At 36.8% G+C, this 23,479-nt stretch overlaps 1 protein-coding gene across 1 annotated transcript in view; it reads right to left on the minus strand.

Annotated features, from left to right (window-relative positions):
• Positions 1 to 13,775: 13,775 nt before the first annotated feature.
• Positions 13,776 to 23,479, minus strand: part of TMPRSS11A (transmembrane serine protease 11A) — a gene marked incomplete at its 5' end in the record, with an annotated part of 40,933 nt that continues 31,229 nt past the window's right edge. The window contains 2 exons of the mRNA XM_021939070.2: positions 13,776 to 14,469; positions 21,615 to 21,757. Coding sequence (XP_021794762.1) covers positions 14,308 to 14,469; positions 21,615 to 21,757 — 305 coding nt within the window. The remainder of the gene's footprint in view (positions 14,470 to 21,614; positions 21,758 to 23,479) is intronic.

A 23,479-nucleotide genomic window follows, 5' to 3' on the forward strand; every position in this document is an offset into this window, starting at 1 on the left:
TTCTTGAGCAGTAATAAGCCTGTATAATATAAAAGGAAATCAATTATAATCTTTTAAAAGCCAGAGACACTGTCTTATTATGTATTGATGTAGATATATGGTAATATTTTAAAGTAGTTATTCTGGAAAAATATATCTATAGCTGTGCAGTGTTGTAATTTAAGGGCCTTAGAACCCATGGTATGAATTCCTATGGTGAGTGCTCTTTTTAAGAACCTAATAAGAACACACACCGGGCCTTTGCACGAACACAAACCAGGCCTCTGGCAAAGATGCGGCTTCACCGGAGAGGAAGAACAAGCAGAAGTGTTGTGGAAAATAAAGTTACATTAAGTTTTGACATAAAAACTGTTTCGCTGATTTTTGGTTTTAGATGCTTTAAAGGAAACAACATAGGCCAGGCGCAGTGGCTCACGCCTGTAATACTAGTACTTTGGGAGGCCAAGGAGGGCAGATCACGAGGTCAAGAGATTGAGACCATCCTGGGCTAACATGATGAAACTCTATTTCTACTAAAAATATAAAAATTAGCTGGGCATGGTGGCGCACACCTGTAGTCCCAGCTACTTGGGAGGCTGAGGCAGGAGAATCGCTTGAACCTGGAGGTGGAGGCTGCAGTGAGCAGAGATCACACCACTGCACTCCAGCCTGGCGACAGAGTGAGACTCGTCTCAAAAATAAAAAAATAAAATAAAGGGAACAACATTTATCTGTTTAAAATGGAGCGATTAGACTATAACAAATAATAATAGCAAACAAATAGTAAAAAGTCTCCCACCGAGGGAGGGAAGTACCTGGAAATATTTACTAAGGTCTCAGTTGCTCTGGGGATGGGTGTGTATTGGGGGAATAAAATATAGATGATTAGGAAGTTCTTAAGAAAATATAAGAAATAAATGGTAGAAAGAAATGTGATAGAAATGTAATGTCGATTATGCCAATATATGTGAATTGTTTCAACAGAAATAGTAAAAGACAATGATTCTTCTAATGGTTTTTAAAAGAAGATGCAGTTAGCAGAAACCAATGCATTAGTAGATACATAACTAAAACAAACAAAAAAAGTTAAAGAAGAAGAACAAAACAGCAGATTACTACACAGACACAGTGTAGGTAGAAGTCCAGAGCAACAACATTAACACAGATAAGAAGTATAATTTGTATCGATAAAAAGTACACAAAAATGCAACATCTTAAAAATGAGAAAAATAATGTAACAACAGACACAGAAGAGATGAGAAATGCTAACATTATGTGAAACTATGATAAAAATATTGAATCATAAGAAAATAATTTTATGAAACATGAAAATTATTGAAATTCATTGAAGAAGTAGGAAACTTGAAGTGAAAAATAACCATGGAAGAATGGAAAACATTATATACAAATTTCTTTTTTCTAAAATGATCTGGACTCATAATGTTTCAAGAAGTAGTTATTTCCTATGTTAACCAATTTTAAGAATAGAACATGTGGAAATCTTTTCAGTTGATTTCATAATGTTCACATTATCTTGATTAATAAAAATCTTGTTAGAACACTCATAAATAGACTAATGTGGCTCTGAAGAATTATTAACTGTATTTAAGTATATATGGTTATTTAAACATGTACAGTTAATAATTGTATTTAATTATGTACAGTTAACAATTCCTCGGAATTAACTATTTTCTCTAGATCAAGGTATGTAGGGTTGCTTAAGTGGACTTCAAGTCAAACACTGCAATTCAAAATGTTTGTTCTTATGATCAAGTTAGGGTTTGTATTTGAAAATGCTGCCATTGTTTTTGTTTTACTTGTAATAAACATAACACGTCCTGCTAGATCTTTAGTCACACGAACCTTTCATTGAACTTGGATTTTTTCCTGATTTGGCTCTGGGGATCCTCAAGGGAAATTTTATAAAGTATGTTAAGGCAGACCATTTCAACAGCACCTTTCAAAGTTGGTGAAATTTTGCTTAGCTCTCTCTGTTTTTAAGGTTTCATATTACATTGGACCCACTCAGAGAACTTAGAATTATCTTAACTACATGTTAATACTTGGTAGCTTTATTTACATCTGCAAAATTCCTTTTGTCAGGTAGCATAACACATTCATAGACTTGACACTGGCGAAATTAGGTTGTCAGGGATTTGTCAGGGAAACTCTTCTCTGGGATATCTAACTAACTGGAGAATTTGAATCATTTAGCTCCCAGGCTCCAACTAATACAGATGATCCCTCAAAGATAACTGGAGAATTGCTACGGATAATAGTGTCTAACAGAATGCCAGAACCTCCTCAGATGGCCCTGGAGGGCCCAGAATTCAGAGGTGGTTTACTTCATGAGGACAGTAAGTCAGGCAGTGACTCAACCTATGACTTTTTCTGTGCTATGATGCTACCATAGTTTATCAGTACAGCCCATGCAAAATATGCAGTAAGTTATGCAAAAATTTTCAAAATACTACATAATACCATCTAATATGCCCAAACCAATAATGCTTATGTGAAGGCTAAGGACAGATGAGGGTAATCTGAGAAATCACTTTCTTTTCCTGACTGTGGAAGCTACTTGTTACCTTTGATTTTTCCCACTAACATTGGTTTGACATTAGCAAGGAGGTCTCCAACATCCTCATGAGGCTATTAGATACTGCACTGACCCTCTGTCTGCATCATCACCATCAGTTTCCACAGAACTTTAAGTTACATGATATTCAGCTTTTCAATTATTTAAGAAAAATAGTTTTGGTTCCTATTCTCTGCTTATACCCATTGATCAAGAGTTTCAATTTGAGTATTACAAAAATTTCTGATTTTACGTTTTCTCTCAACAATAAAATTCAGCCACAGAATTCTTCAGCTATGGAAGAAGTAATTCCCTTATTCTAACTCCCTGCACTCCTTCATCCAGAACTCTATATTCTCCTATTATACTCCTCTATATTCCACCACGTCTCAAAGGGCCTTTGAGGATCTGGTAGCTTTTTTTAAAAAAAAAGATTTTGTCTGGCGTGGTGACTCACGCCTGTAATCACAGCACTTTGGGTGGCCAAAGTGGGTGGATCATGAGGTCAAGAGATCAAGACTATCCTAACCAATCTGATGAAACCCTGTCTCCACTAAACATACAAAAATTAGCCAGGAGTGGTGGTGCACACCTGTAGTCCCAGCTACTCATGAGGCTGAGACAGGAGAATCGCTTGAACCTGGGAGGCAGAGGTTGCAGTGAGCCGAGATCGTGCCACTGCACTCCAGCCTGGTGATAGAGTGAGACTTCGTCTCAACAATAACAATAATAATAATAATAATACATAAAAAAATAGATTTTATTTTTCAGAGCAATTTTATGTATGTAGAAAAATTAAAAGGAAAGTACAGAGAGTTTCCGTATATCTTCTTACCACATCACGTGCACAGCCTCCCCTACTATCAACATTTTGAACCAGAGTGGTACATTTGTTATAATTGATAAAGCTACCCTGATATCATTATCAACTAAAATCTATAGTTTACATTAGGGTTCACTCTTGGTGGTGTACATTCTGTGGGTTTTGACTTGTGTACAATAACATGTATCCACCATTATAGTATGGTACAGAGTAGTTTCACTTCTCTAAAAATCCCTGTGCTCCATATATTTATCCTTCCCCACCCAGCAACCCCTGACAACCACTGATTCCTTCAAAATTGTCTTCTTTCACTTAGTAGTATACATTTAAGGTTTCCATTGTGTGGATGTGCCACAGTTTTTTTTTTAATCCACTATCCTTCTAAAGGACACCTTGATTACAAGTTTTGATAATTATAATGGCTATAAACAACTACGTGCAGGTTTTTGTATGGACATAAACTTTGAACTCATTTAAGTAAATACCAGAGAGAATGATTGATGGATCATATATAACAGTATGTTGGCTGGGCGCAGTGGTTCACGCCTGTAATCCCAGCACTTTGGGAGGCCAAGGCGGGCAGATCACGATGTCAGGAGTGTGAGACCAGCCTAGCCAACATGGTGAAACCCAGTCTCTACTAAAAGTACAAAAATTAGCTGGGCATGGTGGTGGGTGCCTGTAATCCCAGCTACTTGGGAGGCTGAGGCAGGAGAATCACTTGAACCTGGGGGGTGGAGGTTGTAGCGAGCTGAGACTGTGCCACTGCACTCCAGCCTGGGCGACAGAGTGAGACTCCGTCTTAAAACAAACAAACAAACAAACAAACAAACAAACAAACAAAGAGGATGTTTAGTTTTGTAAGAAACTGCCAAACTTTCTTCCAAAGTGGCTATACTGTTACACATTCCCTTGATAGCTTTTTTTTTAAAGCACTTGGGAAATCTATAGCCCAATGCGGGAGTGCCACCAGCATAGTCTCTGGGATGCCAAGATCAGGTGCAACAATAGTGTATAACCTTAGGGAAGACTGCTGTGTAGAGTATATTCTCTGAGGGTTCCTCTGGCCATTGCCAGGGTCTAGAAGTCTGCTGAATAGTTCCCTCTGAAGTGTTGGCAACTATTAATATTTCTCTTGTAATTTGGAGCTTCAGTTTCCACTCCATCTACATCTATTCATTCTTTCACAGTTCTCATCTATGCCCAGTTCACCAAGAACTCACTCTAACTTATATCTACCTATCTCAGAAACATTAACCAGAGGCAGAAAATCCAAGTGTTAGGTTCTCAGCTAACTACTGTTTCTGCATACTCGGAGGCATATGGGCTGGAGGGAGAAGTCACTGTAGTAACTCACTTCCTACCTCAGAAATGTAGCAGACACATTTTGGTTCTTTTAAGGAATAAACTTAAGGTAGTATCTTTAATTTTCCATCCTTATTTTTGCCACCAATGTTGTTACTTTATTATAATATGCCTGATTTTACCATTTGTTGGGCTAAGAATTAGACTTTAAATGTCCACATTCTTTTGAACCTATTCTCTAAGTAGGTTTGGATCCAGATTCCCTTCCCTACCAGTTACAATCTTCATATTAAAAATGTGTAAAATGGCTTTGGATTTGTCTTCTCTCCAAAACTTGACCTCAGAAATTTTAACATTAGCTCAAAATACTAAGTTAATACTAGCTCAAAATACTAATACTACATTAGTTCATATACAAGTGGTTTTTAGTTACCGAGTCTTTCTCTAAGTTTGGATATTTCAGGTACCTCCTTATATGGAGAGTGTTGATACTCTCACTCATTGTTTCCCAGTCTTTTGTTAGCTCATGAGCCCCAGATCACTTCCATTAGTATATTTTTTGAATTACAGTGTGACATTTAGTATTTTTCTGCTTTATTTTATTTAGTGACTTCTGGTGTAGGAGGAGACTCCTGAGCTTAGAAAATATCAAAACAGTTTTAAAAGTTAGTTTACCAATTAAATCCCATCTGGGCAGTTTGCAGATGTTTTCTCCCATTCTGTGGGTTGTCTTTTCTCTTTTTTGATTGTTTCCTTTGCTGTGCAGAAGATTTTCAACTTGATGTGATCCCATTTGTCCATTTTTTGCTTTGGTTGCCTATGCTTGTGAAGTATTATTGCTCAAGAATTTTTTGTCACTGAGTGCTGTGGCTCACGCCTGTAATCCCAGTACTTTGAGAGGCTGAGGCAAGTGGATCACCTGAGGTCAGGATTTCAAGACCACCCTTACCAATATGGTGAAACTCCATCTCTACTAAGAATACAAAAATTAGACAGGCATGATGGTGTGCACCTGTAGTCCCAGCTACTGGGGAAGCTGAGACAGGATAATTGCTTGAACCCGGGAGGCAGAGGTTGCAGTGAGCTGAGATCATGCACTGCACTCCAGCCTGGGTGACAGAGAAAGACTCTGTTTCAAAAAAAAAAAAAAAGAACTTTTTGTCCAGACCAATGTCCCAGAGAATTTCCACAAAGTTTTCTTGCAGTAGTTTCATAGTTTAGAGTTTTAAATTTAAGTCTTTAATCCATTCTGATTTGATTTTTGTATATCATGAGAGATAGGGGTATAGTTTCATTCTTCTGCATATGGATATCCAGTTTTCCTAGCATCATTTATTGAAGAGACTGTCTTTTCCCCAGTGTTTGTTCTTGGTACCTTTGAAAAAAATGAGTTTACTTTAGGTGTGTGAATTTGTTTCTGGATTCTCTATTCTGTTCCATTGTTCTATGTGTCTGTTTCTATGCCAGTACCATGCTGTTTTGGTTACAATAGCTCTGTAGTATAATTTCAAGTCAAGTAATGTGATTCCTCCAATTTTGTTCTTATTGCTTAGGGTAGCTTTGACTATTCCAGATCTTTTGGGATCCATATAAATTTTAGGATTATTTTTTCTATTTTTGTGGAGAATATCATTGGTCTTCTGATAGGGATTGCATTGAATCTATAGATTGCTTTGGATTGTATGGACATTTTAACAATATTGATCCTTCCAATCCATGAACATGGAATATCTTTCCATTTTTGGTGACTTCTTCAATTTTTTTTATTAGTGTTTTATAGATTTCAGTATATAGATCTTTCACTTCTTCAGTTGAGTTAATTCCTAGGTATTTAATTTTATTTGCAGCTATTGTAAATGGAATTATGTTTTTAATTTCTTTTTCAGATTGTTTGCTGTTGGCATATGGAAATGCTACTAATGTTTTTGTGTTGATTTTTGTATCCTGCAACTTAACTGATTTTATTTATCAGTTTGAATGGTTTTTTGGTGGAGTCTTTAGGTTTTTCCAAATATAAGATTATGAAGTTTTTTTTTCTTTTTTTTTTTTTGATGTAGACACTTATAGCTATAAACTTCTCTCTTAGTACCACTTTTGCTGTATTTCATAGGTTTTGGTGTGTTGTGTTTCCATTATTATTTGTTTCAAGAAATTTTTAATTTCCTTTTTAATTTCTTCAATGACCCACTGGTCATTCAGGAGCATATTATTTAATTTACATGTATTTGTGTAGTTTCCCAAATTCCTCTTGTTATTGATTTTTAGTTCTATTCTATTGTGGCCGGACAAGATGCTGGATACTACTTCAATTTTAAAAAATGTTTTAAGTCTTGTTTTGTGACCTAATCAGTGGTCTATCCTTGGGAATGATTCTTTGCTGAAGAAGAGAATGTGTATTCTGCAGCCATGGAATGAGATGTTCTGTAAATATCTATTAGGTCCATATGGTCTATGGTGCAGATTAAGTCTGATGTTTCTTTATCAATTTTCTGTATAGAAGATCTATCCTTTGCTGAAAGTCAGATGTTGAAGTCTCCAGCTATTATTATATTGGACCTATCTCTTTCTTTAGCTCTGATCATATTTGCCTTATATATCTGGGTGCTCCAGTGTTGGGTGCATATACATTTAAAATTGTTGTATCTCTTGATGAATTGACCCCTTTATATTAATATAGTGACCTTGTTTGTCTCTTCATATAGTTTTTTTCTTGAAATCTATTTTGTCTGATATAAGTATAGCTACTCTTGCTCTTTTTTGGTTTCCACTGGCATGGAATACCTTTTTACATCCCTGTGTCTTTATAGGTAAAGTTTGTTTCTTGTAGGCAACAGATCATTGGGTCTTTAAAAAAAAAAAAAAAAAAATCCGTTCAGCCACTCTATGTCTTTTGATTGAAGAACTTAGTCCATTTACAATCAATGTTATTATTGATAAGTAGGGGTATGTTTGAGCCATTTTTTAATTTGTTTCCTGATGGTTTTGTGATCTTCTCTTCCTTATTTCTTTTTCTCCTGTCTTCCTTTTAGTGAAGGTGATTTTCTCTGGTGATACAATTTAGTTTTTTGCTTTTTATTTTTTGTGTATCTGTTGTATGGTTTTTTTGGTTTGAGGTTACCATGAGGCTTGCAAATACTGTCTTATAACCCATTATTTTAAACTGATAACAATTTAATACTGTTTGCATAAACAAACAAACTAGCCAACACAAAACTAACAAAGACTTTATGCCTTAATTTAGATCCCCTGCTTTTTAACTTTTTATTGTTTCTATTTATATCTTATTGTACTGTCTTTGTCTTGAATAGTTACTGTAGTTGTTGTTTTGGTTCATCATTTAGTCTTTCTACTTAAGATAAGAGTAGTTTACACACCACATTTACTGTGTTATAATATTCTGTGTTTTTCTATGTATTTCCTATTATCAGTGAGTTTTGTATCTTCTTATCTCTTATTTTATTAACATCATTTTCTTTCTGATTGAAGTACTCCCTGTAGCATTCCTTGTAGGACAGGTCTGGTGGTGTGAAATCTCTCAGCTTTTGTTTGTCTGAGAAAGTCTTCATTTCTCCTTCATGTTTGAAATACATATTCACTGGATATACTATTCTGGGGTAAATATTTTTTCTTTCAGCAATTTAAATATGTCATACTACTCTTTCCTGACCAGTAAGTTTTCCAATGAAAAGTCTGCTGCCAGATGTATTGGAGCTCCAATGTATGTCATTTGTTTCTTTTCTCTTGTTGCTTTTAGGATCTTTTCTTTATTTTTGACCTTTGGGAGTTTGAATATCAAATGCCTTGAGGTAGTCTTCTTTGGGTTAAATTGGCTTGGTGTTCTTTTACCTTCTTGTACTTGGATATTGATATCTTTCTCTAGGTTTGGAAAGTTCTCCATTATTATCCCTTGAATGAAACTCTTTTACCTCTATCTCTTTCTCTATTTCCTCTTTAAGGCCCAAAACTCTTAATTTGACCTTTTTAGGCTATTTTCTAAATCTTGTAGGTTTGCTTCATTTTTTTCTTATTCTTTCTTCTTTTGTTTCATCTGACAGTGAATTTTCAAATACGCTATCTTCAGACTCACTAATTTTTTCTTCTGTTTGATTACTTCCGCTATTAAAAAACTCTGATGCGTTCTTCAGTATGCCAATTGCATTTTTCAACTCCAGAATTTCTGCATAATTCTTTCTAATTATTTCTATCTCTTTGTTAAATTTACCTGATTGCATTCCGTATTCCTTCTCTGTCTTGTCTTGAATTTCTTTGAATTTCTTCAACATAGCTATTTTGAATTACCTGTTTTAAAGTTCACATATCTTTCTTTGTCCAGGATTGGTCCCTAGTGCCTTATTTTGTTCATTTGATGAGGTCACATTTTTCCTGGATGTTGTTAATACTTGTAGATGTTCTTCAGTGTCTGACCTTTAAAGAGTTAGGTATTTATTGTAGTTTTCTCAATATGGGCTTATTTGTACCCATCCTTCTTGGGAAGACTTTCTAGATATTCAGAAGGACTTGAGTGTTGTGATCCAAGCTCTATCTGCTTTAAGGGGGCACCCAAGGCCCAGTAACACTGTGGGTCTTGCAGATTCATAGAGTACCACCTTGATGGTCTTGGACAAGATCTGGAAGAATTCTCTGGATTACCAGACAGACTCTTGTTCTCTTCCCTTACTTTCTCCAACGTGAATGAAGTGTCTCTCTCTCTCTCTCTCTCTCTCTCTCTCTCCTAAGACACTTGAAACTGGGGATGGTGTAACACAAGCATCTCTATGGCCAACACTACTAGAACAGTGCTGGGTCAGACCCAAAGCCGGCACAACTCTGGGTCTCACCCAAGGCCTGCTGTAACCACTCCCTGGCTATGACCTATGTCCATTCAAGGCCATAGGACTCTACTATCAACAAGTGGCAAAGCCAGCCAGGCCGGTATCCTTCCCTTCAGGGTGGTAAGTTCTCCCCACCCCTGGGCATATTCAGGGTGCCTTCTGGGAGCCAGGGACTAGAGTCAAAAACTTTAGAAGTCTACCTGACTTTCTATTGTACTGTGCCTGAGCTGGCACTGAAACCAGAAGATGCAGTCCTTCCCTTTTCCAAAGGCAGAGGAGACTCACCCCATGGCCATCACTGCCACAGGCCCATGGGAGTACTGACAGACTACCATTGATGTTCCCCTAAGGCCCAAGGCCTCTTTCTTCAGCATGAGGTGAATTTTGCCTGGCCTGAGATTCACCCTTTAGGGTGAATAGGCTCCTTTCTGGTCCAGGGAAGGTTCAGAAATGCCACCCAAGGGTCAAGTCCTAGTTGGAGACCCCAAGAGCCCACTTGGTGCTCTATCCCCCTTTGGCCAAACTAGTACCTAAAGTGCAGGACAAAGTCCCTTTTGCTTTTTCCTCTGCTTTTCTTAAAGGAAAGGAGTCTCGTAGCCACCACAGCTGGGAATATGCTGAGTCTCATCTGAGCCCAGCACATCTTAGAGTCTTACCCAAACCCTTCAACATAGTACCTAGGAATTGCTGCTGGTTCTTCAGGGCCCAAGGGCTCTTTCGTTAGCAGGTGATGAATCCTGCCAGAACTGGGTCCTTCCCTTCACGGAACCAGGGAGGGTCCCTTTTGGCCCAGGGTGTGTTTAGAAATATCATCCAGGAACTAGGACCTGGAAAGGGGGCCTCATGACTCTGACCAGTGCCCTATCCTGCTGTGGCTGAGTTTGTATCCAAGATGCAAGACAAAGTCCTTCCCACTCTTCCATCCTCTCTCCTCAAATGGAGGGAATGGTTCTCTTTTGGGGATATGAGTTGTGCAGCCTGGGCTTAGGGGAGAGGTGATGCGAGTACTCTCTCAGTTGGTGTCTCAGTAGGTTACATGTCCCCTCCAATCCACTCTCTCTGCACCCAGTTCAGCACTGGGGCTCACCTAAGTGTTTCAATCCTTGTTGCCTAGCCTGCCTGTCAAGTTTATTTGGAGCCACAGTGCACTTTAGCCCATGGTGGTGAGTCTCGCAGGAACACAAGGTTGGACCACTGGGATAGATTATTCTCCTCTGATTACGGCTGTTTTATGTACTCCCTCCATGTCAGCTAAGTTTAGTCTATGTTTGTTTTCTGTTATAATAGGGCAGCACTGAGTTTAGTGCCTCAAAAATACTGTCATATCTCTCTGCCCAGCACACCAAAATATTCTTTGCACCACACCGCTGCTTCCGGGCATGGGGGAGCCATGGTGCCAGTGATTCAGGATTGTTTCTCCTACCTTTTCAGTGCCTCCCTCAGTGATATAAAGTTAAAACCAGATACTGTGAGTTCTCACGTTATTTTTGGTTCTTATGAAGGTGATCATTTTGTGTAGATGTTAAATTGGTGTCCTTTGGGGAGGTGGACAATCAGTGGAGGCTTCTATTCTATTATCCTGGTCCACTCCTCCCCAAATGAATGTTAATAATACACTAAATGGTCAGACTTCACCACTGTACATATATTCATGTAACAAAACTGTACTTTGTACCCTTTAAATCTGTACAAATAAAAAATATAATAGAAAATGATTATTTGAGAACATTTTATTGGCATTGCCAGTGATGATTGATTAGATTGTGAAATCAGTTTAGGAGATGGGGTCAACGTTTTTTTTTTTTTAAAGTAGAATAGAATTGTATAGCATAGAGTACAATAAAGTAGAAAATATTAGATTTCATTACATTTTATAATGGTAAGTATTGTTTTATGAAGCTTCTGTTTCAATTTTTGTATGTATTTGGTTGTATATGTATGGAGCTGTGATGTATAACGTATTTCCTACTGTGAATTGTGGTCAAGGTAGAGAAACTGCTAGAGGGTGTTTTTCATGAAGCCCTGTTTTCATGGAAAAGTTTAATGGTGCTCTATGACTATACTCTAGTTCAGGTAGAAGCATTAGACAAATTCTTTGAGCACATTATGTTTGGGGAGATCAGTCTGTATTTGAAACAGCCACAGACTGAAGCACCAGTCACGTATTCTGTCATTTCTTTTAAGAACATGCTAGTGAATGTTCAGCTTGATCAGAAAACTATAGTTTCTGAATATTTGGTGTCATAACTTTGAGTCATCTCTCACATTTCTAAAAATGATCAAATGAATCCAGAATAGTGGTTCTCAATAGTGGATAATTTTATACCTTAGGGGACTTTTGCCAAGTCGGGAGATATTTTTGATTATAATAATTTGAGAAAAGGGGTATGCTACAGGCATCTAGTAGGATGCTGCTAAGCATTCTACAATGAACAGGATAGCCCTTCACAATAAAACATTATCCAGACCAAAATACTAATAGTGCCAAATTTGTGAACTCAGCTTCAGAGTGATCCCAACTAGTTATTTAAAAGAAATGTGATTTTAATGACAACTGAAAGATTCATGATATTGGCCCAAAACGAACTCAGTCATATTGTTTGTAGAATGCTCTGATCACCAACTTTATTAGATTAAAAATGACATATCAATCAATATCTGCTTACATGTGACCCAAAATGAAATGCTGCACCAAATAGTTTAAAAATACAAAGTTTATAATTCTAAGATCATTTCCTGAATCTGAACATCCAAAGTCAGCATTAAATTTTATCACCATAATATAGAATAATTTATATGCCTATGTATATTTATATATGAAGAAGAAACTTTGTCTTGAAGTGAATTCAGAGAATTGGCAGCCAGCTGCCTAAATGAATCTCATCATTTAAAATTCTTATCTTAAGAGTTTTCTACCTTAATACAGGTTCAATAGCTCTGACTTAAAATTTTATAGATCTGTTGATTCAACAAAAATAGGCAATAATAAAGATACTTTACAAGAAAAAGGGAAGGTGAAACTGGTGCCTGTGTTCTAGGCCCATTGGTGATGCAGACTACCTATTGCTTCTCTGAGTCATTTATATATAACAAACATATAGTTTTCTGGCTTCAGTTCTTTTAAACATAACATAAGTGTATTGGCCTACGTGACATGCAATCTCTTCTAAGCTTTAAAATTCTATGAGTCTAAATTATGAATCAAGTGTTTTATGAATGAACTGCATATCTCTTTCAGATGTTTTAGGATTATTTTCGTGACTTCTCAATAGTACATGAGGGAAATTATTATAAAGCAAGTTCATCATTCCAATGATTTGTCTTATATTTGGACTACATGAGTAAATGACTCCCCAGTCTGCAGACCGTAATGTTTCACAAGCATTGCCAAGCGGAATAACTGCTTCCACAAAGCCTTAATTTAATTGTATTACAAAACACAATAAAACATTATCCAGACCAAAATATAAATAGTGCCAAGTCTGTGAACTCAGCTACAGAGTGATCCAAACTAGTTATTTAAAAGAAATGTAATTTTAATGACAGTTGAAAGATTCATGATGTTGGCCTTACTCTCCTAATGACTTCAGGAGACACGTTGCTTATGGAGTATGTTTTCTCTTTTGAACCACTTTGTTTATGTGGTCCAAAAGAGAAAACATCCTATATGTTATATGTTATAACCACATGTGTTATATGCAGTAGGTGCTCAAATTTTATATTTATTTTCAAATTTTTCTAAAACTAGGGTTTTATGGTTGCAATAGTTGGGACATTGCCATAAGCTTTATAAGCTATTTGGCTGTAGAAATGCAAGGGCATACAATTTTTCTTGCTACAGAGGAAGACAATATTCTTTGATTTTTCAAGGTATTAGTCAATTCTTATTTTTTTCAGGCATTTAACCATACAATAATAATGTACAAAATTTCCCCCTTGTGGTCAAAATGTGTAAGTGCATCTATGAAATGTCAAATTTCTTGTGCCTGTGTTTTGGGACTTATGAAATCACCATCACCTTCTCCCAAATTTTTAACAAATATATAGTTTTGATCAACTAATCACTCTATCTATATATCATTCATTAATCTGGATTTTTCTGGTTATATATGTGGGATAGGAATATCTATGTGAGTGTGCTTGTGTGTGTGTGTGTGTGTGTGTGTGTGTGTAGAAAAGTCAACAAAAAATTAGAGGCTTTATAACTAAAAAAAGTTAGAAGATCTCTGACTTGCTTTACTATCAGACTTTGTTTCCTACATATGGCTTTCTTTTATTTGTGTCCCTCAAATGGGTTTAGAAGTAGAAAATTCATTTTTTATGGTGGAAAAGTGCTTTGGAAAATCTGATTGAATAAGGAAAAAGAAAAAAATATTTGTGAGCTCTAGAGAAATGTAGGGAATTATACAAGGGTTTCTTGAACACTTTGTGAGTTCAAAAATGTCTCAGTTAAAAGGAGATCCCCTTGATAAAGACATTTTAAAAATCTCATGGACTAACTTCAAAAATATGTATTGAGTCTCATTTGTACTTCAACATTCATGATTTAAAGAGCTAGGTATCTCTATTGTGTGTTTCAAGCCAGATCTATTACTTTACAAATAAAAGTCCCTTATAAATTGGCTAAGGATTATTGGTTGATTAAAGTGATTCTAAATAACTTACGTTGTGTGTTTCATGTTGCTAGATCCAGTAATTTAATATCACTTTGTTGTACTACACCCATTAGATAGTTGAATTCTCACGCATATATGACCTGCATACAGCTCTCTTGGTTTAACTTTTATGGCAAATTAGAGGCCTGTTTTTGAAGCAATCCAGTTTCGGTAATAAGTCACTTGTGTGTAGACTCCAGGCTTGTCCCTTTGACCACAGTTATCTCCCCAGCTCACAATTCCAATGAGATACCAGGTGTCTTTCAGATCCCTTGTGACTAAAGGTCCCCCAGAATCACCCTGAAAATAAAAACGTAAGAAAAGAGAAAGAAAATTAGCTAAACATAAAGCTCATTATTTAAGATATTTCGGTGAATCACATATTTTGTTACTAGACAGTACGTGTACAGATTATCAACACAGAATAATTAATTGAGACATGGATTTTAAAATTAGAAAGAGCCTTAAGGTTTAACTTTCACATTTAAAAAATAAAGTTTATTTTGGTAGAATAAACAGCACTTAGTTAAAAAAGACAAAAACGAAAGAACATGAAGAGGCTTGAAAAGCAATTATGTCCCATGTTTTCTCACACAGGCTGTTCTCCAAGAGGTAGCCACTTCATGCTTTTTTAATAATTTCTTATAGTGTCTAACTCCTTATCATTGGATAATATGCTCAAATTACAGTTTCTAGATTTAGACAGTAAACATTTATTTTTTCTTACGTAGTTAGTGATTTAGTTGTTTTACAACTTCTTTGCAACTTTTCCACACCACGTCTTTACATTATAGTATCTCTATTTTTGGTTAAATTAACAGCCTATGTTTAATACCAGTTGGAAAATTTTATTAATGGAAGAGTCAAGTAACATACTTGCATTACAGAAATCCTTTTTGGCTCTCCTAGAATTAATAACACAACTCTTTTTTCATGTGGATAGTTTTCTATGTACCTGGTAAATGTTGAATGCTCCAAAAGATCTACCAACACCTCACAATAATGTTTACTAATGTTCAAGGACATCAGATGGCTTGTTAGTTCTTTTGCTTCCTCTGAAACAGTTCCACCATATCAACACACACACACACACACACACACACAATCTTTTCTTACTTCTGCTCAAATTCGAGCTTGTTATTTTAAGCCTGGTGCAGAGCTATGATGTTGGGATTATATGATACCACTCTTTAGTGTTGGATTAACAGTTTCAGGTCTTATGTCTTCCACTTTCTTGATTTATTCCCTAATTTTGCTGAGGTACCCCCTCAAGTAGTTTTCTAAGAAAGAGGGTATCAGCAGTACATTTTTTTTAGTCACTACTTGTCTAAAATTCTTAATTCCACCCTCACAATTGATACTTAGTAAGCATGGGCAGGATTCTAGGTTGAAATAATCTTCCCTTTGAAATTTGAATGCATTTTCCACCGTCTTCTACCTTCTAGAGTTACCGTTGAGGAGTTCTATGTGTTCTGATGCTTCTTCCTTCAAAGTGTTAAGATTGTTCTCCTTATCCCTGGCTTCTGACCCTTTATGATGGCATGTCTTGGAAAGAACTACTTCATTTATTGTGCCCAGAACTACTTGGACCTTTTCTTCAATAGGATACATGTAAGCTTCAGAACTAGGAGTCTTCTTTATTATTATTTTTTAATATTGTACACTCATGTTTTATGTTTTCAGAACTCTTATTCATTTAATGTTGGACCTCCTGAGTTTATCCTCTAATCTTCTTAATTTTTCTTGTTATTTTTCTCCTCTGTGTCTTTTTTCTGTTGTTGTTCTTTCTGAGAGATTTCCTTGATTTTATCTTCCAATCCTTCCACTGGATTTTAAAAATTGTGATTATATTGTTGCTACACTTCTGGAGATGATTCTTACTGTTTGGTTCTCGGGTGTGGTGCTAGAAAGCAGATTGTAAGTTCTGTGCTTTTGTGCTGGGTGGTGCTATGGTTTGAATGTGTGCCCAAGAGTTCTTATGTTGGGGAAACTTAATCCCCAATGCAACAACGTTGAGAGATGGGACCTAAGAAGAGATGATCAGGTCATGAGGGCTCTGCTCTTGTGAGTGAATTCATATTATTACCATAGGGGTGGGTTTGTTATCACAGGAGTAAGTTCCTGATAGAAGAATGAGTTTGGCCTTCTCTCCCTCCACCCATCTTGTGCTTTCTTTGCCCTTCCACCTTTCTGCATGGGATGATGAGGCAAGATGTGGGGCAAGATGAAGACCAGATATGGGACCCTCAACCTTGGACTTTCCAGTTTCTAGAACTGTAAGAAATACTTCTCTGTTCCTTATATGTACTTAGTCTTCAGCATTCTGTTACAGCAGCACAGAATGAACTAATACAGGTAGGTAGAAGGGCTTCTGGGCTGATACTCTGTATTCTAGTAGGGGCCTCTCAAATATCAGTATATGGAGGCATTTTTTTTCCCCCTCTAGACTGTGGGCTTCTCTAGAGAAGAATCTTGCAATTTCTTGCAGGGAGAAAGTTGGAGGCATTATGTATATCTGCCTGCAGCACTTTGGGGGAAAGCATGGGAAGAGGTTGAGGTCTGCTTTCACATAATCCCCCCTTTTCAGGCCCCCTCTGCTTTCTACTATGTTATTATCACTGAGTTAAAGGTCCTCAGATTCAACTGCTACAGAGTACAAGCTTCCCATCTCTGGAGTTTAGATGTTTGGAAAGAGGTGGTAGAGGTGGGGAAAGTAGAGATGTGATATGGATTAGACTGATTATTTAGGATAGGGAGAAATGGGGTGTTCCAAGTACTCTCTGTGAAGTCTTTACATTTCTGCACCCATATCTCCCAAAATATTGGTTTTACTTAAAATTGGTATTTCACTCCCCTCTCCACCCAAGACATTTATGTTTTAGCCTCTTCTTTACTAAGTCAGTTAAAACTCCTCCATCTTCTCTTTCTCTTTCAAAGTTTTGTTGGAATTTTTTCAGCTTTCTCTCATTTGGTTTTTATTAGTTGATAGCTTTTTTAAAGTACAATTTGTAGATACATAGAAAATTATATTTTATAGATGATGACAAGAAATTTTTCAAAATGTTTGTTACAGAGTTTTTCTGTTTTGTTTTTTTGAGTTGCTCTTTGTCTCCCAGGCTGGAGTGTACTGGCGCAATGACAGCTCACTGTAGTCTCAAACTCTTGGGCTCACAATCCTCTCACCTCAGCCTTCTGAGTAGCTGGGACTACAGGCATGCACCACCACACCCAGCTAATTTTTACATTTTTTGTAGAGATTGGGTCTCACTTTGTTGTCTAGGCTAGCCTTGAACACCTGGGCTCAAGCGATCCTCTCTCCTTGTCCCTTCCAAAGTGCTAAGATTATAGGTGTGAGCCACCACACCTGACTTTATCTGCCTTTATGGTCATTTTGATGGGTTTGGGGGAAGAGCAGAGATGAATTTGAATGTAAAGTCTCCATGCTTAGATATTTCAATCTACACATTTTAAAAATGAACAAAGAAGAAACCTAGAAAATCTGGCTAATACAAAATCATAGCTAAGGGTGCAGTGGGATAGAGAAAAAAAATAGGAAGTCCGACTTCTTGTCTAGTAGCCAAATGAGTGCAAATTAAAACCCACCCGAGAGTCATAAAATGCCAAACATAATTTAATCTTTCTTTATACATTCAAATGTTCCTTTGGGCTTTCATCAGGAACATCCATGATTACTGTACTGTACATGAACATTTTTTGGAGCTATAGTGGACTTAATTTATGTTCTAGAAATGGACTTTTCTTAAGTGTCTTCTAATAGCACCGTGGTTTCTTGACATTCATGGATGGTCAGCTTCTGCCTCCCTTTGGAGCATTGTTTAATAGAGTTTATTAGTTAACGTGATACGGGTTAGATCAGTTTTAAAAAACAGTATAATGATCTTTTTACCATTTCCTTAAGTTAGAAAGTGCAGGATTTTTTTTAAAAAACCCTCAAAAGATCAACTGAGATAAGATATAATGGAATGTATTAAATATAACAAGAAACATTCCATGCACTATGAAGGGTATGGAAACAGACAAGTGGAATTATTCAAAATCCTATTCAGAGCATTAAAAAGGCATTGGGCTACTTGTACATGAGAAAAGATAAATATATTACCATGAGCATCCTGGGATTTATAACTGACATCCGTTTATCAGTGTTTCTCAGACTTCATTCTGAATAAACGTTATGAAGGGAAGTTCTTAAATGCAGATCTCTAATGCCCACCTCTAAAGATTCTGTTGGACCAGGGTGGGATCCTAGGCCTGCACTTTTAACAAGCATCCCCACTGATTTGTCTTCAGGCCAGCTGCAGTGCACTTTTAAATTGTAAATTTAGACAGATGATAATTCAAATAGTATTACTTTCCCCTTCTTTCTCTCTTTCTTTTCACTAATTCTCATTTCCTCTTCCTTAAATAATCAATCACTCATGAAGAATTCAATCAGCAAGGAGCCTCCACAGTCCTTACTATCTATTTGAAGAGGCAGGGCACAAAGGCAGCAAGAAGTCATATTGAGTGTCAGGTGAATCTTGTGTCAGCTACTAACACAAAACGACAGGGGATACGTGGTAACAGACGTAGGATTTTCACACATGAAAAGAGAATTAAGCTAAAACTTGGGCTATTAATTGGTAGGAAGACAGGGGACATTCTCCTAGATAAGGAACTGGCATGGGTGGAAGTCCTCACTTCCTTACTTGTGTATCTCAAAAGCACCTCCAACTCCATGTGGTTGATGCTGGACCCTTGCTGTCTTTCTAGATCTGGACCTTCGTCACTCTTTCCTAATTCATTGATTATTATTATAATCCCTGCAGCCTCTCAAGCCGGGAGTTTATTTTATTTTTGTTTTTTAGGCCATGAATTGATATATCATTCTTTGCCCCACCCCTTCTCTCCAACCATATGAAATCCATTACTTCATTTGCCACTGTTACCTCTAAATATCTTTGTCTCCATGTCACCATATTCATCCAAACTAACATATTTCACCTGGATTTTTGCAGTACATGCTGATTGATCCTCAACTGCCCTTTCCCAGATATTTTCCTTACTTTCACCAGAACACTTCTCACAATATTCAAATTTGATCATTCCACCCTTTTAATTTAACAAATGTCTGAAGAGTACTCACAGTATACCAGGCAGTGTTTGGGGAGCTTTACACATATTAACTAATTTAATATAAATCTCTTGATTAAAACTCTTTAGTGGCTTTCTATTGTCCTTACAAAACAGGGAAAAAATAATGTGGCTCACAAGGGCCTGCAAAGTCTGACTTCAAACAAACTCTTCTACCTCTTCCTGTACCACGGGGTCATGTGCGTTCTGTGTTCCACCATGTGCTGTTTCAGCTCCTAGAATTCTCCCTGCCCCTATCATCATTTGAAATCTTCCTGGATACTAGTTCACTCCATTCACCACTTAGCTTCACCACCCTAGCTAGTCATGTTCATTTCTTATAAATATACTCATGGAACAATGACCTTCTCCTTCCAAGTTTTCTTTTGATTCATTCATATCTGATCCACTAGACAGCAGTTTTCCTGAAAGCAGGTTCCAGGAAGGTTTTTGCTTGTGAGACTACCTTCGGTATATGTACAATGTATAGTAAAGAGTAGGGCACTCAAACTTTTTTTTTTAGTGAATAAGTGAAGAGAGTTAGAATAAATGGAAAAATGACCAGGGACAGTTCTTGACTAATTTTCCTATACAGCAGGTTCCCAGCAACCTGATTTTAAATTATAGATCCTTCAGAAAAATGTTGCAAACATCCACCTATCATTTTCTAAAATGATTTTCAGTGCCACCTTGACAGAGTTCTCTAATCAGTGTAGCAGCTGCCTATGTGGTAATTACAACTAGGAATCCTTTTGTAAATGCTTAACTGAACTGGAAACAACAGTGGAATCACAAATCTTGATCAAGTTGTCAAAGCCTTTCATTTCTGGCTTTCCTATAAGCAATTCTGATCCTTTTCTCAGTTGTGTTTGGGTCTTGCTTGGCTAGACCTCTGGTTGAAAAATTAGCGGCTCTTTCTCTCTCCTTTCCCCCCAAAACATGCTTTAGGACCAATCTTGTATACAGGATGGGATTTATTGAGTTCTACATCAATAATTCGTAAATTGGAGAAAGACTAGCTGATGGTGGTGCTTGCACTTCTGTTGTATCAGACTAGGCCCCTCACCATGTGCCCCAGTTACAATCACTGTATTCCTGTCTTGGATCCTTGTACCTGCACCGCTGCCCTGATAACGTACCCTATTTTTCTGTGACTAGAGTCTTATTTTATCACTTACTTTGCACAGTTAGGCAGAAAGTTTACCTCTGCCCCCCAATCCAGTGAAGCCTCTCCAATCCAGTGAAACCTCTCTATGACCACCAATCCCTCCTAAAGCTTTTCAGTAATCTCATGGTTCACCTGAATTCCCCGGTCCTGTCTGCTCCAAGACTCCTGCGCTTTCCACCTGTTTCTCATGGTATGGTCTTTTGTTGGGATCTAAATTCTGCCTGCCTTCCTCCACATTCTCAGCAACTGAGGCTGGCTGCGAACCAGATCCTGCTTTTGCCCAGCCTCTATGCTACATAGCTCCCTGCGTCTTTTCCGATAGAGGTCGCGCATGTGGTATAGTTTGTGACACTGGACAGGGCGTTCTGCCACCTGATATCAATAACATTCCATCATTTCCACATAGTGTGGCCTCCTTAGAGTTCTAAAGAATCTCATGTTAAAAAGCAAGTGTCTCCAGGAAGAAACACACTCGTACCTTCACTGGAAAACATGCATGTTAGAAGGCAGAGGAGGGCACTGGGGAGGACCCATGGAATCACAGCATGGCCTAATCCACCTTCTCATGGTTATCTACTTGTTTCTCCTCTCATCCTCCTCATGCTGAGACCCAACCAATTACTTGGAGTTCCCTTAGATATGAATTGTAATTTCCCACCTTCATATTTTTGGCTATGCTTTTTGTCTTTTCTATAACATTATTTTCTTATTCTGAAATTGGATAAGTGTTATTTATTCTTCAGGCCTCATTTACATCTCATCTCTGATACGTGTTCCAAAAAATGTTTCCTTCAAGGAAAATATTTGCTTTTCATTATATTACTTATAACATCACTTTATACTGCTCTGTTTATGATTTTTTCTTTCTTGAATGTGAGCCCCTTGAGAAAATAAACTGCTTTATTAATCTCTGGATTTCTGGTTAAGAAATTCTAATTTTATTTGTTTGATAGCATCACAGAAACTCTTACTTCAATTATCTTAATAAAACATTTAAAAGTATTTTGTGCTGTGAAATTTGCATTTGTAACTTTTTTGAGCTAACATGATACTTATGTTTTGTCCTTATGTAAAGAACATATAATATATCCTGAGCCAGATAAAAAATTTTGAGTTAGTAATATAAAAACAAAACCCTCCAACTTACCCTGCAGGCATCATAAATTCCTTCCATATATCCGGCACAGAACATTCCAGATTTTATATCATTGCCATATACCTGTGGTTGCTTACAGACATCATCACTTATGATTTTTACTCTGGCTTCTCGAAGTTCATTTTGGGATTCCCCTTAAGAAAAAATAAAGTTATTTTAGTATTTACAATCAGCATCTTTGGCTAGAGTGAAGTGAGCAGACTTTCCTAATATATTTTTCATAGTAAAATTGTCAATACAGAATGAGCTTAATATAAGCAGTTTCTAGAGAAAAGAATTTCTAGTTAAATCTGGCACATCAAATGATAATTATTATCCAATCACATTTTTGTAAAGATTTCTGAAAGCAAGAAAGCCATTTGGATTCTTTTCTCTGGAAAATTTAATCTTAAAAATAATCAGTTCGTATATTTCAGGAAGGCCTTTTATCTTTTTTAAAGCTTTTATTTGTGGGTTCTAGATTGTTCCCAGAAACTTTGCATGCCTAGATAGTTTTCTCCTTTGGCTTGATAAAATGCCTATAATACACTGTACATTTATTTTATTATTTAAAGTTTATGATGAGCTTTCATAAATATAAAATGTATGTGAAGTATATATGTTATATATCATACATATATATAAATGCATTAAATGGCAATGATTTCACTTCTAATGTATTACAAGTTGGTGGCTGCAGACTGTAAGCTAGATTCTGAGTTTTAGAAACCGGTATTTATGGCAGGCTACGTAGAAAACTAAGAATAGCACAAGCATTCAGGGATTCTTTATTCCAAACCATATATTGATTGGGAAACCATGACCCCACGGTTGGCAGAATTCTAGGATGGTCCCCAAGATTCCTGTGTGATTCCCCTTCTCCCACATATGGGCAGGATCTGTGAATGTGATGGATGCGATTCTTATGATTAGGTTATGTTATACGGCAAAGATGAGGGAATTTTACAGATGCGATTAAGACCTCTAATGAGTTTGACTTTGAATTAACCAAATGGAGATTATCAAAGGTGGGCCTGACCTAATCTGCTGAGCCATTTCAAAAAGGGCGAGCCTTCCTGGAGTTCAGAGCCTCTTTCCTAAAGAGTTAAAGCAGCACGTTCTACAGATGCAAGTCATGGAATTCTGCCAGCAACCTTGAGCAAACCCTCAAAGAAGCCACAGATGCGACCACAACCCCAGCTGACATCTTGATTACAGTTTGGTGAGACCCTGAGAAGAGGAGTCAACTAAGCTGTGTCTGAATGTCTGACTCATGAAAACGTGAGATAAAAATAAATGAGTGCTCTTTTAAACTGTTTGTGGTTATTTGTTGCACAGTTATAAAAAACTAATACAAGAATATAATATATCATCAGCTATAGTCACCATGATGTATGAGAGATCTCTTGAACTTATTCCTCCTGTCTAACTGCAAATATGAATTTGTTGACCAGCATCTCCCCAACCGCCTCCCCTGTAAAGACCCCCAGCTTCTGGTTGCCTACTGATGATATATTATATTCTTGAGAAATGCTACAAGAGTAGATATTAAGTGTTCTTGCCACAAAAATGATAATTATGTAAAATAAGACATTTGTTAATTAGCTAGATTTAACACTCACAATGTACATATACTATACTTCAACATACCATGTTGTACATGGTAAGTACATGCAATTTTATACATCAATTTGAAAAAATAACTGATGTAAATGACGAGTTGATGGGTGCTGACGAGTTGATGGGTGCAGCACGCCAACATGGCACAAGTATATACATGTAACAAACTTGCACGTTATGTACATGTACCCTAGAACTTAAAGTATAATTAAAAAAAATAAATAAAATCACTAAGTACATTTGAAAAAAACCCTAAT

This window comes from Papio anubis, chromosome 3 (genome assembly GCF_008728515.1).
Source record: "Papio anubis isolate 15944 chromosome 3, Panubis1.0, whole genome shotgun sequence".
Classification (NCBI taxonomy): Eukaryota; Metazoa; Chordata; class Mammalia; order Primates; family Cercopithecidae; genus Papio; species Papio anubis.